Here is a 14,955-nt window from a genome sequence, read left to right as displayed (position 1 = left end):
CATTTCACTTGTGTTGAGAACTGTTAGTAGTGTAGAAGTTCGATGGCTATTTCTTAATGGTGGCTCGTGTATTTGCACTTAGACCACTGACTATAACGCTGACGTCAATCATAGATTATAGTTCAGATTACGGGTGAACACTAACATTGAGTGCTGATAATCCGCAGTTCTCAGATTACATTTTATTTGCGAAGTAGAATTATAAATTACCACAGAAACACGTGTGGAGAAATGCAAAGCCTCTAGCGATCATGCAAGCAAGTTATCGGGTCTGCTTTAGTATCAGTGTGTGGGCGAGGACTGTGGATGACAGATTTGTGGGCGGTGGACTTAACCAAACGTATTAACAGTCGCTCTTTATCAACAATTTCGGCGTGACAATTTAGCCTCGGTATTGGAGAACGTCACCCGTGTAGAATGATTGCAGGTGTGTTGTAAACAGGATGCAGGATGGGGAGCCATCGTACTTTCCACGCCTCGTATGATACAGTCTAACCCAGACGTTTCCTAAAATACGAATTAATCGAGATGGGACAGTGGCGTCGTATCGCCGTTTAGAATCTATCTGATCTTAATGTTTCTAATTTTCTACCAAGGGTTTAACACCTCACTTATCGATATCTTACTCACGTTGCAGGAACGTGTGTGGCCAAATCTGAGGGTAGCCATGTTTACGCTACGAGCTGAGTCTTTGTAAAGGAGGACTGAGGAACTGTGTAAGACAGATGGTAAACACAGAACACCTCCTGTAGTCCCAACAGAGATGGCTACCATATGAGAGAATGGCCCGTATCTCAACAAGCAAGTTACTTACCTCTGAGTATTTTAATCTTTGTAATTGAGTGTTTTTTGTTCCACAACTTTTCAGCAACTACATCTCCTCCATCACATTCCTGCAGATACTTGTCTTTTGAACTGTGCTTCCACAGAGGGACTTTTTGCAGTGATTCCAGAAGGAAATACGTGAGAGTGGCGGTTACGTGGCTCCTTTCGCTGACGGGTTCTCTAATCCCGTTCTGAAGCAATCAGAGTAGGGCTTCAGACAGCTTACTCACATGCCTTCTCACGTTCGCGGCTTGTGCGGACACCAGCAAGTCCGAAGCGAGAGTTCGCTCTCGTAATCCACTCCAGGGAAGGAAATGTCTTCAGCCGTGAAACTGGAACGCTGCACGACGAGCTTTGACCTAATACACTGCGGACCTCTATTCCACATATACAGGGTGAGTCACCTAATGTTACCGCTGGATATATTTCGTAAACCACATCAAATACTGACGAATCGATTCCACAGACCGAACGTGAGGAGAGGGGCTAGTGTAATTGGTTAATACAAACCATAAAAAAATGTACATGTGCGTCAGTGAAAAAGACCAATAGAAAGGTGTTAGCATGTGGACGTAATGTGCTGTTCCAGTCTCTTCTGTACCTAAGGTCCATCACAGTTCCCTTTGGATCCCTACGTAATTCGGTGCTCTCCGATACACACGATCGAACAGCGGAGGAGTGGTACTCAAGCGTTAACTTTAGGTTACAATATCTCCGGATGTAATTAACATTTTACAATGGAACAAACGGCTCTGATTACGTATTTGCTTATATGTTCAGATGTGCTAACAAAACTAACGGGGTTCCATTTAAAAAAACGTAGGTTTGTGTTAAAAAACATATTTCCGTGCATTTTTTTATGGTTTGTATTAACCAGTTACACTAGCCCCTCTCCTCACGTTCGGTCTGTGGAATCGATTCGTCAGTATTTGATGTGGTTTACGAAATATATCCAGCGGTAACGTTAGGTGACTCACCCTATATAATTTCTTCTATATCAAATAGAGAATGGGGATGGAAAGGGAAAGGATGAGTGGGAATGCGTCACTTCCAGCGGCACAGGGCACTGTAGCAGTGCAGTGGTGCCTAGAACTGAAAATTTGTACCGGTCCGAGACTCGAACCTGGATTTACCGCTTCTCATCGGCAGTTGCCTTAACGGCTTCTGCAACCTGACGCGGTCCCTGACCCTTACCGCACGCTGCAATGCGGCGTCCCTCGCCCATTAACCTCGCACTCGCAAATTATTGATTTCCCTAGGAGTTCGGACGATATTAGTGCATTCACACTGAAACAAACGTGAAGGAGCCGTCGCGCTCTTACAATAATACATACATAATTTCTGTTTATGTATCTGTTCGTCAAGTTCCCAACGTTGTAGCGGAAGGGAACTGAGGCAAGCTAAAACTATGGGGACTGAAAACAATGTCGGCGATACGAACTTTATCAAGCAGAGGGGAAAAAAAGGACTTATACTGTATTAATAAACGATTACCCCCGTCCCAATCGCAGGTTGATACTTTAATGGTTTCTAGGGGCAACTAAAATTTGATTTTAATACTGCACACAGCTATCGAATGAATTTAAAGATTTGAAATGTTGTCACTATCTATTCAATAAGAGGTATAATCTTAAGATAGAGGTTTAACGCACTAAGACAAGTATTACAGTTAGGAACAGTATTTTTTGTTTTGAGACAGCGTGACTCGCGAAGTGCAAATTACCCAGAATATATTCATCTGTTATTTGGGGATGAGAGCGCTTAACGGTTTACAGCAAACTTTACTTACAAACCTTTACGAAACTGTTTCTCGCTGACACCTCGCACAAAATAATGAAGGAAAAAAGTTTATCGCTTGCTGCATTTTCTCTGTCCATGCAGTAAAGCTTCAGCATCAGGCATGACGTTTTAATTTTTTTTATCACAAACTATATTGGCAACACATTCTACAAACAGTATCGACACATACCACTGAATGTACCTGCAAAATTACGCCACTGTGAGATACGTATTTCAGGACGTATGACATCATAAACATTGAGATGCGTGAAAAACAACCTTTTGCGTAAAATGGAGCGCAAATTACCTACACTACACTCATAAACTGTCTGATAGTGAGAGCACTTACGGACTTCCAAGAAACATTAAGCGTAATGAAACTTCCTGGCAGATTAAAACTATGTGCCGAACCGAGACTCGAACTCGGGACCTTTGCCTTTCGCGGGCAAGCGCTTTACCAACTGAGCTACCCAAGCACGACTCACGCCCCGTCCTCACACCTTTACTTCCGCCGGTACCTCGCCTCCTACCTTCCAAACATTACAGAAGCTCTCCTGCAAACCTTACAGAACTAGCACTCCTTTCTTTCAGGAGTGCTGGTTCTGCAAGGTTCGCAGGAGAGCTTCTGTAAAGTTGGAAGGTAGGAGGCACCAGCTCTGTGCTCTTTCGGCGGAGATGCCACATATCAACATATCACCCTCTAACTTATTTTACAGAGCAAACAAGCCTCCGACTCGCGCTGCCTCAAAACAAAAAATACTGTTCCTAACTGTAATACTTGTCTTCTGTGAAAAGTCGTGGATGTCCAACCATTCAGCGCCTAATGGTAGTTTCACTGTCCTTCTACCTCTTTCCGTAGATGCTCACAACATTGGCACGCGAACATTCGACCAGCTTCGACGTTTTCGAGATACTCCTTCATAGGCCCTGCGTAATAATAATCTGACATTTGTCAAAGGCGATTGTCTCAATGGATTTCCCCATTTGCAGCTCATATCTTCGCTAGTGTGACCCCCCCGTCCGTGTCTGCTCCGCTTACATACTCTTAACAGTGCCACAAGGACTAGCGTCCAAGGAGAGGGACATATTGTTCGCTTGTCCATGCATAATTGTATGCCTATGTTAGATTCTTTAAGTCAGAAATTTGACTCGTTTCCAAGATTACACGTGTCCACATAGACCGTGCGACTATGTCTGGAGCACCGTGAACAGTTGTAGGGCGACCTTTGTTGTAGCTTCACTCGGCGCGGCAGCAGAGTCGCACCGGCAGCACTGGACATAGCAGTGGCACTACTCCTTCTTTTCAGGTGAGTCGCAGATCTGTGTACAGCGTCACAGTGGAAGTATTTGTATATGCAGGCTTCGAGCAGAACGAACATTGCCAGACTGCGTTCTTCGTCGTTATACTGGCTCAGCACCTGGCTTGATGGTATAGGTTCAAATGGCTCCAAGCACTATGGGACTTAACATCTGAGGTCATCAGTCCCCTAGACTTAGAACTATTTAAACCTAACTAACCTAAGGACATCACACACATCCATGCCCAAGGCAGGATTCGAACTTGCGACTGTAGCAGCAGCAGCGCGGTTCCAGACTGAAGCGCCTAGAACCGCTCGGCTGCAGCGGCCGGCGATGGTATGGGGATGGCAATGGAGTTCACGGTTCTATTAGCCGGTAATTTAGACAGCAGTCGTAACATTTCTGAACTGTTGTTGCCCAAACTTCGAGTCTCCGTGACGTTATCTTCCATGTCATGTGACGTCATTCTTTGTGTTGCTGCCAGCAGTGTACATGCCCTCCCTGTGCCAGAAACCCTTCTCACGCCAGCATCATGCCAGTGGTCTAACCCGGCAAAGCCACAGTGGCTTCACTAGTAAACACTCTCCGTTCTGGCAGGTCATAGCGTGTGCGCCATCACAGTTCAACGGCCCTGCAGACCGACTGGCTTCTGCGGGTCATGTTGCTGCAAGCAGGTCAAGGTGTATCCTGGCGCTACTCGGTGTTTAGGCTGACGCCGAGCCTCTCCAGGCAAGACTTTTCCTTCGATTCCTCTGAGCCAAGTGCCGATCACAGACGTGATCCATTAATCAGTGTTGTCGCTAAGGAAAACATCAGAACCATAGATGCCATGCAGCAGCCACTCATCGCTGTGGCCGCCAGTGGCTACCTCAGTCATCGCCGGGTAGTGGCCTCTACGCTGGAGACCGCTAAAGGACTTTGGTATTGGCAGTCGCCATTATCACACGTTACAGAGTGAATTATACCTTTGAATTTATCCGTATTAGGGCCATCGGCTCATTTACGAATTTGGGTAAATTCAGTGATTACCACGAACGACTACAAACAGTTTTTGTAATTAATTTACTCTAGCCTGGAGCTACTGTTTATGTACTTATTAATAAACTTGTTGTACACTGTTAATTTGGGTTGTGTTCTCATTGTTCCTAATCCGGTGCAGAACATATCTGTAGGAACAGAGGCCAGACCTCCATCCGAATATAAAGATTTAGGTTTTCCGGCATTTTTACTTCACAAAGGGATCGTTTCTTCAAAAAGCCGTAGCGGACTTGCTCAGGTCATTTTGTCCACGTAACTAATGTTTCGGCAGTTATAAACTCAATATCCAGAAGACATTTTGACTTTCCTTCCTTCCTAAGGTCCGCTGCGAAAGTGTACTGGACCTACAACAAGGCTGACACGGATCATCTCTGAAACTAGGCTAGCAGACATGTACCTAAACCGTCAGTTAAGCGAAGTCTGCAGAAAATCCCACGAGCAAATAGCCGCCAGAGCTACTACACTGGAGGTGCAGATGCAGAAAAGGTATCTGTGTGTGTACCGCATCAGGAACAGTGAGGTACTATGGCCCCGGACCGAACTCGCCTGGCGCACTAACGACGAGGATCGGTGTGCTGGCCAGAAAGGATGTGGGTTTTAGGCGATTTCCCAAATCCCATCGGGTGAATATCTGGCTGGTATCCACGGCTCCCCTAAGTTACACGAGTCGCAAATATTTAGAAAATTTTCGCTTACTTCCACATAAATAGCACTGCACGCAGGTAGTTGGGAAACACACATTCCGTCCTGGAGGAGATGGTGTGGCGATAGAAAGGGCATTCGGACAGCCCTTTGACAAACCACGCCAAATCCGCTAATAAGCATACCGTCCTTGCGCCGATGCAGAATAATGGCACAAGAAAAATAAGAGACCGGAAACGTATCAATCGGCATGATAGCTCCGCCCTGATTGGAATGAGGTTACCGATCCAGTGAGCAAAGCGTTCTTTGGTAGACGGTGACCTTGGCTGGGAGAACATGCAGTGGTACGGTCTGTGGGAAGCTTTTTGGGTTTCCTCTAGAAGAACTAATCTCTTTGTTCGCATAGATCGCACTCCTGGAGGGTTGCAGATACTGCCAATCAATAAACGCTGATGATCTTTCTTATGCCAGAAGTAAACAGACACTGCGACTGTCGCATGAACAGAAATGTGTAACAGTGGCTAGCAGCTTGATGGAAGGATTTTCGAGTACTCATTTGACACGTTAATTCTGAACTGTGTGTCGGTAATGCCACAGTGGTCCACGAGCTGACTCAATGCCTAGCCCTCTATCAACAATGGGAAAATATGAAAACCTTGACTGCAGCTGCATGTGAGAACGGGCCGGCATCTCATAGAATCATTCAATGCAGCTGCTTTTGTGGTCAAAGGGCACGGATAAACTGTGTGCTATGTGGAAATCTTAATAATTTTACGGTACAGTATGCTTTGGAAATGTAGCAGCTGCTGCACTGTGTGGTATAATTCTATTCAACTCGGCGATTTTCTCACAAATTCGATATCGATTGGGACCACTTGATCCATTCATAATCGACAGCTTCAGGGGAAAACTCCGTCGTAAACTATGATATAAAATTCTGTGTGATGAAAATTGTTTCTGATGTAATATAATATATACTTTCTCTCATTACATTATATTGCTTGAAATTATATATCCACTCTTATATCGGTTATTTACTTGTTTTTTTTTTTTATTTTCTCAGCTTTCTCCGTGTGGTTCACGTTTCCGCATTTGGTTTCCCTTTTAGAAATTATCCCCAGCCTTACTAACAAGTATAAAAGTCACAATTACCTCTTATTCTCTGTGACGTTAAGGGCTTTGTTGAGGCTAGCTTCTATGAACTAACCCCGAGGAGCCTGACATGAGACCACTGTTAGTTTTAATTCTGACAAGGTTTTAGAAAAGTATTTTGAAGTATTTAAGATATTTCAGTATAAGCAAGAGGTCCAGATACCTCCATCTTGATAGCCAGTTTTATTTAAAAGATGATGTTTTACTTACTATTAATTAATTAGAACATACATAAAGATACACTAGTAAACATCATAATACTTTGCCGATCAAAATCCAATTTCAGTTTTGTAATCCTCTGATCAAACGGAATCGTTTGATACAATTTACATCAGAATAAAAATTTGTATGATTTTTATTTTGGTATTTTCTAGTGATTTTTATTTTAGTATGTTTTTAGGCCTCCACGTCCTTCCAATCAAGTTCAGTCAATAAATTATACACACGATTTGCATAGAAACAGAACCGACAGTTTGCGACGGATTCCGAATGTTGGGCCGGCCGCAGTGGACGAGCGGTTCTAGGCGCTTCAGTCGGGAACCGCGCGACCGTACGGTCGCAGGTTCGAATCTTGCCTCTGGCATGGATATGGGTGATGTCCTTAGGTTAGTTAGGTTTAAGTAGTTCTAAGTTCTATGGGATTGTTGACCTCAGATATTAAGTCCCATAGTGCTCAGAGCCATTTGAACCATTTGAACCGAATGTTGTTTAGATGCACTGAATTCCACAAAAGAAAATATTTTCCGTTGTTGGCTGTTTTTATCTTCGTATTTGTTGTGCTACTGGCCAGTTTCGAGAATGGCGTCATTATTAGGCACACATGTGTAGTATATGGACCGTGTTGCATGAGATGTGAGATGCAAATCAGTTGGTTGGTTCACATGCAGAGCCACACATCAGCGTTAGCATGCTCTTTCTTCAATACAATCGAAAAGACAGTAAAATGTGTGGAAGACCGATGTACATAGTGTAACTTGAGGGGGAAAATAACATCCACGTAGAACCACGTTATATGATGTGGGATCTTCAGACAGAACATGGTTACCTTACCACCCATAGAAGTCGTAAGGACCTGTTTTGATTCATGTGAAAGACGCTGTTTTGACATAAGTTATTTGAACTTCGCACATCATGTAACGTGGTTCTGTAACAAATGGATGTTAATTTTGCCCTCCAGTTATACTACGTGGATCTTCCCCATATTTTACTGTCTTTTCGATGGTATTCAGTAGAGAGGACGCTGATACTGAAGTGTGGCTCCGCAGATGAAGTGACAAATTGATTATCACGTCACATCTGATGTAACATGGAGCATAATGTAACTACATATGTACTTGATAATGACGCCTTAGTCGAAACTGGCCAATAGTACAACAGAAAAAGATAATTGTACGACCTGCAACATACAATGTTTTCTTTTACGAAATACATCGAGGCAATGGACCCACATGCAAACAAGATTACCAGTCCAGATAATTGGTCATCAGCGTCAATTAAAATTCTATGAAACTTATCATTCGTAAGACAAGACGTAATTTTGACGTAGGGCCATGACAATGACGTCATAGCCACCAGATTAAAAGATATAGCCCTAGCTGAAGGTGGAAACTTGTGTGGAGAGTTCTGGAGAGTGTTGAGTCAGTTAGGCTGTTGATTCTGATTTTTCGATTTTCGTAACTAAAATGTTGTCAACACTGACAAAAAGAAGTGAACGATATCTTTGTTTTTGTGGTAAACAACAATAAACATTGCTCAAAGTTTTTGATCATTATTGTTAAAAATTTCAATGGATCCATAGTTCTGCAACCCTGTAGAAGTAAGGACTTCAATATAAGTATATCCACAGGAGTCGTGGATTTGAGAATCTGCCGATGGGGGCTCGCTTTTTGTAAAGTAAACAATTAAACACAGGTTAAGTCTCAGTAGGAACGAGTTAGAGTGTTGAACGTGAACGGTACTCACATGGATGAGGTGGAGCATGAGCTCGCGACCCACGGCCTCGTTGCCGTGCATGTTGGCCACGTACTTCACGTCCGGCTTCCCGATCATGTGCTCGTACGGCGACGAAGATACCACCATCACCCACAGGTCGCGGTCTGCAACAGGCATAACAGCTCCGTAACATCCTAAACGTGCTAACAAAATTCAAGTTGTCGTACCAGTGTTCCAGAGCACGGTCTCACGGCGATAAAAATTAATAAAATTTTTTCATGCTTCTTGCCGTGTCAAGTGGTTAAATATCTACGAACTTACGGGGGGATTAGGGGCACTAGTGAGACAATGGACTTCGACAGTGGACATTTTACAATGGAGTGAGGTACACTCATCCGAAAACACATGGATGTTTAACCACTTGATGCGGCTACCGTATCTAGTTTGTTAGTACGCAACTTTTTTTATTGGATTCAACCCTCTTTTGTTCAGACGCCAGGCTTTCAGATGCCAGGCTCCTTAGAAATGTTTCGAATGGGTTTTTGTGACTTTTGTGGCTGAAATGACTTCAGTCTCGCCTTTTCATTTATTCTAAGAAAAACAGAATCTACATAAGAACAGAAACATAGAAAACATTTTAGCCATTTAGGGTATATACCTTTTATATCTATCGTCATCGAGGGAAGAGCCAAGTTCCCAACCCTAGTCTCCATCGCAGATGTCTTTACTTCATTCAATGTTGCAGATGCAACAGTCTCGATACAAGGAAATAGAAACTCTGAAAAGCTGGAGATAGCAGTAGATTCTAGACAGCCTATTCACCGTACTGTACTCCACTACTACAGTGGCTCCACAACCAATGTATCTGTGAACCTCTTTTAAGCTATTATTACTATTGTTACTCATACAATAAAATATAAGTGCACAAAAAACTAATACGATGTACTGACTCGGCGTTACACGTCCATAGGTGTCATTGAGCATGATTTTCATTATTGTACTTTATCAGATATTTAAGTTATAACTATCGAAATTGTTTTAATAGAAACAATATGGTTCATATAATTAAACAACACTATAAACAGCTAAATTCGTAATAATGCTTATCACATAGCAACATAGAAGATGGATAAAAATCGGTCACCACTTAGACGCGTCATGATATTTTCCCACCGAAGATTGAAAAATGTGTTTATTGTTCCTCACTGTCGGCATTGTTCCTCACTGTCGGTATACATAACACTGTTGTATCTTTTTATCACTGAGTTTGTAATTTCAAAGGAAAAATACTCTAAATTTTTCCTCTATCTTTGTGTGTCCGATAATCCACGTAAAGTTTGGACAGGTAATTTATTTCTGCTTTTGGTCTTCGTTAACCCAACTGCGTAAAAATACTCTTTCTGTAACAGCGCTACAGTGGAGAAAACTTAGCAAGCACCAAACAAATTTGGCGGTTGCAGGAAATACATGCTTTGAGTCCGCGTTCAATTTAGACTTCACAGATATACAAAATTGTGGTGTTCCGGAGTAGATGTCACTCAGTAGCTAATTGCCTAAATCCGTTACTAGCTACAATACTTGGAAAATATGCCGCAACTGAGGGCAGCGATTGGAAGGTACGAATTTTTGTCGGATCCAGTACTTCCAGAGACTTAGTTACAGGATCCGCAGAAGAGAAACGGGACAAAATTTGCTAAACCGCCACAGTATAAAAATCCAAGCACAGTAGCTTGGCCGTCTTAATGTCCTAATTCGAAACTTTCATTTTTTCAAAGGTATCTGCACCTTTGCACCGAAATACATGTCTTCAGGACAAGGAGATTGGTTGACCTGGGGGAGGGGACCAAACAGCGAGGTCATCGGTCCCATCGGATTGGGGAAGGACGGGGAAGAAAGTCTTCCGTGCTATTTCAAAGGAACCATCTCGGCATTTGCCTGAAGCGATTTAGGGAAATCACGGAAAACCTAAATTCGAATGGCCGGACGCGGGTTTGAACCGCCGTCCTCCCGAATGCGGGTCCAGTGTGCTAACCACTGCGCCACCTCGCTCGGTTGAGAAGGAGGTATATGAAGATCTCTGTACTGAATTTTTTCCCAGTTTGACGATTGAAGGTGTTCAGGTTTGAAATAGCAGTCAATTAAGGTGACCAGCGAAGATGAAATACTGTCTCTTAATGTAAGCATCTGTAGCTTTTCGGTTTGTGTTTTTTTATTCAGTTGATTGAGAATCAGCAGAACGAATTCTAAGAACTCCACTATATAGCTTATTGTAAGGGCATTTCAGGTTTTGAAGAATGGTCTCAGGTGCAAGCAGCCGATTTTTTGAAGCAGGATGCGCGAAGAAAAGAACAAGAACATCATATTGCTCTAACACTGGAGAAACTACCACCTGAAGGGGCAACCACCTCGTTTGGTTTGTATGTAGCAATCTGTGCGGCTTCCCCCTCACAATATCTTGTAACTCCTGAAATGCAGATTTGCACTAGCGCTAGTTTGAACGTAACTGAATTTATATCGAGCGAGACCTACAGGGCCCTTTGCAATTTTGCGCAAACGTAGCGGGAGCACAGATGGAAAGAATTGCGAATGCATTTCATTATGAGCAAATGACAGATGTCTCTTTTCAAAAGGGTAGACAGGGAACTGCGATTGCCCGTCATCATACATACTGGCTCCGTTGGCAGCGAAGTTTTCTTCATAAGGTATACTGTTGAAACTAAAGTATTCAATCAGACTGACGTAAAGAGTAACAGCATAGCCCTCAGTTATAATCTAATCCCCTATCCTTCCATGTCCCAGGTCCAAATGTTTGGTATTACCGAGATCAGTTGATTCATTAACAGTTACTGACAACCAAATTTTTGCGAAGCAAATTACATAGCATGTCTTTACTTTTGCTACCTGTAATATGTTTCCCAATGACAGGGGCCTTTGCTATACTACATGTAACTTTCTTGCAATTTCTGAATCGGAACATACTGACTTCATTAATGCAGGCAAATATTCCACAATATTGAAAGATACGTTGTTTTCTGCTATAAACGCACAGAGCTTTATTCACATCTCCTTAACTTTGTTGCTCACTTCTGAGTCCTGGAATGAAAATGAAGTTAAAGTTTTTTGCCCTGCAACTCTTGCAGCAAATATTTATTTCGCTTTCGCGTGCCTTAAAATACGCAAAATTATAGCCCTTTTTACTATGCTGTAGCTAACACTAAAATTTAGCTTCACATTCCAGCTCGCTTCTGTAGTTTTGAGTGTACTTTAGTCTTTTCAGAGTTCCGGCTGCACTCATTTCCGCGTTTAACTTTCACGTAAACAAAACTGTTTCAAACCTTTGTGCACCAGCCGTAGGGCTAGAAATACGTCAGCACCACGCATAACTACGGACGGACCTTAGCTGCAGCAGCGGAACACAGTAATTAGTAATTGTTAGCAATATGTATTGCAAAGACCGATCACATCACTTACGTTTCCAAACGCTTTACTAGTACCATTTCAATAACCCAAGACAGTTGACACCTAGTGACACATCTTACCATCTCCAATACTCTACACTGCTTTGACACGATAGCTTTTCAAGCATCTAAATCATTGTTATCCACGTTTTTCACATAATTTTAGCTACTAAAGTACAGATACCATGAGGTGATGTGAACAGCTTTACTTTACTGGATCCAGTAAAGAAGTGGCTACCAGCGAAGCAATGGACGCGAATACGATGAAAACAAGAGTTTTGGCTTTTTATTAGCTTTTTAGTAGTACAGCAGTAGATTTTTTTTAAATAGCAGGAAATCTGCAAAACCAATAGATCTGACAACACTGATTCCATTAAGTACTTAGGCTGTTAGTCAAAACGGATCCTCGATAACATTACAGCGGAAGAAGGGATTTTCGTTAGAGGCTAAAAGAAAGAAAGAAGTGAAGATCATTATATTATCATAATATTGCAGATTAAAAAAAAGAAAAAACAACAGCAAACTGTACGGAAAAATTAGAAATTCATGTACCACACAAGAAATCAAGAGCCAAACTTATGAATGACAAGTTGGACAGTGAATTCATTAATCTCTTCCAGTATTTTTCTTGTGTCCAACAACTAAAGCCATTAGAAAAGAATCTTTATGGAAAACGTAGTGGAAATGGAATTTCCAGAAACATTATGTTTGAATGAAATCGAAGACACATGAGTTCTTTGGCCAGGAATTTAATGGTAAGAACCTTTTACTTCGTTTGCCAGTTGATTTCAGAACATGTGAGTGATTTGCGGCGCATGAGCAACTTTTAAAATGGGGAGAAGTTATAGGAATCGTAAGTAGGCCTAAAACACCGTACAATTTCAGTTTCAAACTATGTGTTCCTTAATCTGAGATTGCGTTACTTTTCTATACGATTTCTATGTGAATTGAAGAATGTATTCCACTGAATGGGAGAACATGACAGATACGTGCATAACTCGTGCGACTATATATATATATATATAACATTTGAAGTACGTTGTTGAAGCACGTCTTGGTTTGTACAAGAAATCTACATACGTTTACACAGTGGCACTCTTAAATATAATTTATCAATTTCTATCATGTTAATGCATTTCGTTGATAGAGCAACATCATAGATAAGATTACATAAAAATTCTAATATTACACTACTGTATCTCTACATTAGTGTTGGAATTCCTGCTCACCAAATCATCTCAGAACCAATATTTTTTAAAAAGTTATTGTTAGCAAACGATAGGTTTATAAGCTGAAAATGAAGACCCAATAAGCAAAGAATGTGTGTAGACTGAGGGCAGATTGTGTCTTGTTTGAAAAAAAAAGCACATGATATTAACAAATATGGTGCGAGTCGCTATTCGTGGGCGCTTAGGAGAAACTAGTCTATCTCCAATTATTCAGGATCGATAAATATCTCACCATGCATCAACGTTCTCTTTTGTCATTATTCATCACTTTACTTTTTGCAAATGTCAGTTTATATGATTTTCTGAAAACTAAAAATTTCCGTCCTTAACCTTATTGCTTCTTTCTTAAAGAAGGAAGTTAATTTCGCATACATCTGACGTTGATACGGTTGTGGGCTTTTATTTAGAACCAGAAAATTGTTCGCCATTATCATTCCCTTCTAATTTAGAGCAATTATAGTTCCTGTTATTCAGTTTCCTTCAAAAGGGAGGGTGTCGGTAGAATTTTTGGTGTTCTAATGTCACTGTACATGCCGTTTTGAAATCTAACATACTTATATCTTCAGTTTTGTCGAGTGATAGGTGACCCTTAACAATTTAGTTCATTATAGCTATTTAATATTTATGAATGAAAAAACGTACGACACTGGAGTAATATTATGCAACATTTATTCTTTTTTACAAGGCAGTTTTCGAATGTTACATCATGCTCAGACACAAAGATAAAAATACGTGATTGTGAAATTTTTATGGGATCAAAATGCATCTACAGAGTATCTCAGTTGGTTTCCAAAGACGACAGTTATTAATGTTTGATGTAGTACTAAAATGAGAAGCATTATTTCAGTACAATGCCATGTAAAACCATTTTGATTAGATAAAATACGTAATGTAGCATATGATAAAGTACGACAATTGTTCTCAGAAGTAAAATAAGAAGGTCGTTTAATAAGTAGTTCGTTTAATAAGAAGTGCCCCTCATTTTTAAAAAAACATAATATACATTGATAAACGTCCTTGTTGGTGCTTCACATTTTATGTTTATTTTGTACGTCGGTGAAGTTTCGAACCTTTCTGGCAGATGACAGAGCCATAGTACTGCGTCAAAATGGCGTCTACATACGACTCACGGTACAAACAGCGTGCTGTTGTTGAATTCTTGTGTGCAGAAAAGGAAACCGTGGTGAACATCCTTAAATGTTTGTGTGCAGTGACAGGAGTACAGTTGGGTGGTGGGTAAAAATGTTACAGCCTCAGGAAATGCAGAAACAGAGCTCCATGATCAGCCACGCTCGGGACGTCCTGTCACAGCCACTGCTCCAGTTGGGCTGTCATTGCTATCACAGCAGGCCTTCTCAAGCACTATACGCTCAGGCACGCTGTACTGTGACATTTTCACGCGCAAATGGGCGACAACAACAAAGTGTGTGCGCATGAACGTACTAATTTCCTTCAAGGCCCGCGGCCAACCGTGCAGTTTGAACGTCCTAACGCAAACCGTTTAGAAGTTATGACGATTTTATTTCATATAGTGCAATAATTGTCACCCTGTATGTATAAATTCATCCCTCCAAAGGAGGACGAATTGGCAGCAAACAAAT

General features: G+C 41.6%; 1 protein-coding gene across 3 annotated transcripts in view; it reads right to left on the bottom strand.

Annotated features, from left to right (window-relative positions):
- Positions 1–14,955, bottom strand: part of LOC126465694 (carboxypeptidase M) — a 500,418-nt gene that overhangs the window by 108,997 nt on the left and 376,466 nt on the right. For all 3 annotated transcript variants that reach the window (XM_050096325.1, XM_050096327.1, XM_050096326.1), the window contains exon 3: positions 8,698–8,831. In XM_050096325.1, coding sequence (XP_049952282.1) covers positions 8,698–8,831 — 134 coding nt within the window. The remainder of the gene's footprint in view (positions 1–8,697; positions 8,832–14,955) is intronic.

The sequence above is a fragment of the Schistocerca serialis genome, chromosome 1, assembly GCF_023864345.2.
Source record: "Schistocerca serialis cubense isolate TAMUIC-IGC-003099 chromosome 1, iqSchSeri2.2, whole genome shotgun sequence".
Taxonomy (NCBI): domain Eukaryota; kingdom Metazoa; phylum Arthropoda; class Insecta; order Orthoptera; family Acrididae; genus Schistocerca; species Schistocerca serialis.
The sequence above is the reverse complement of the archived record's forward strand: the minus strand, read 5'-3'. Positions and strand labels throughout refer to the sequence as shown.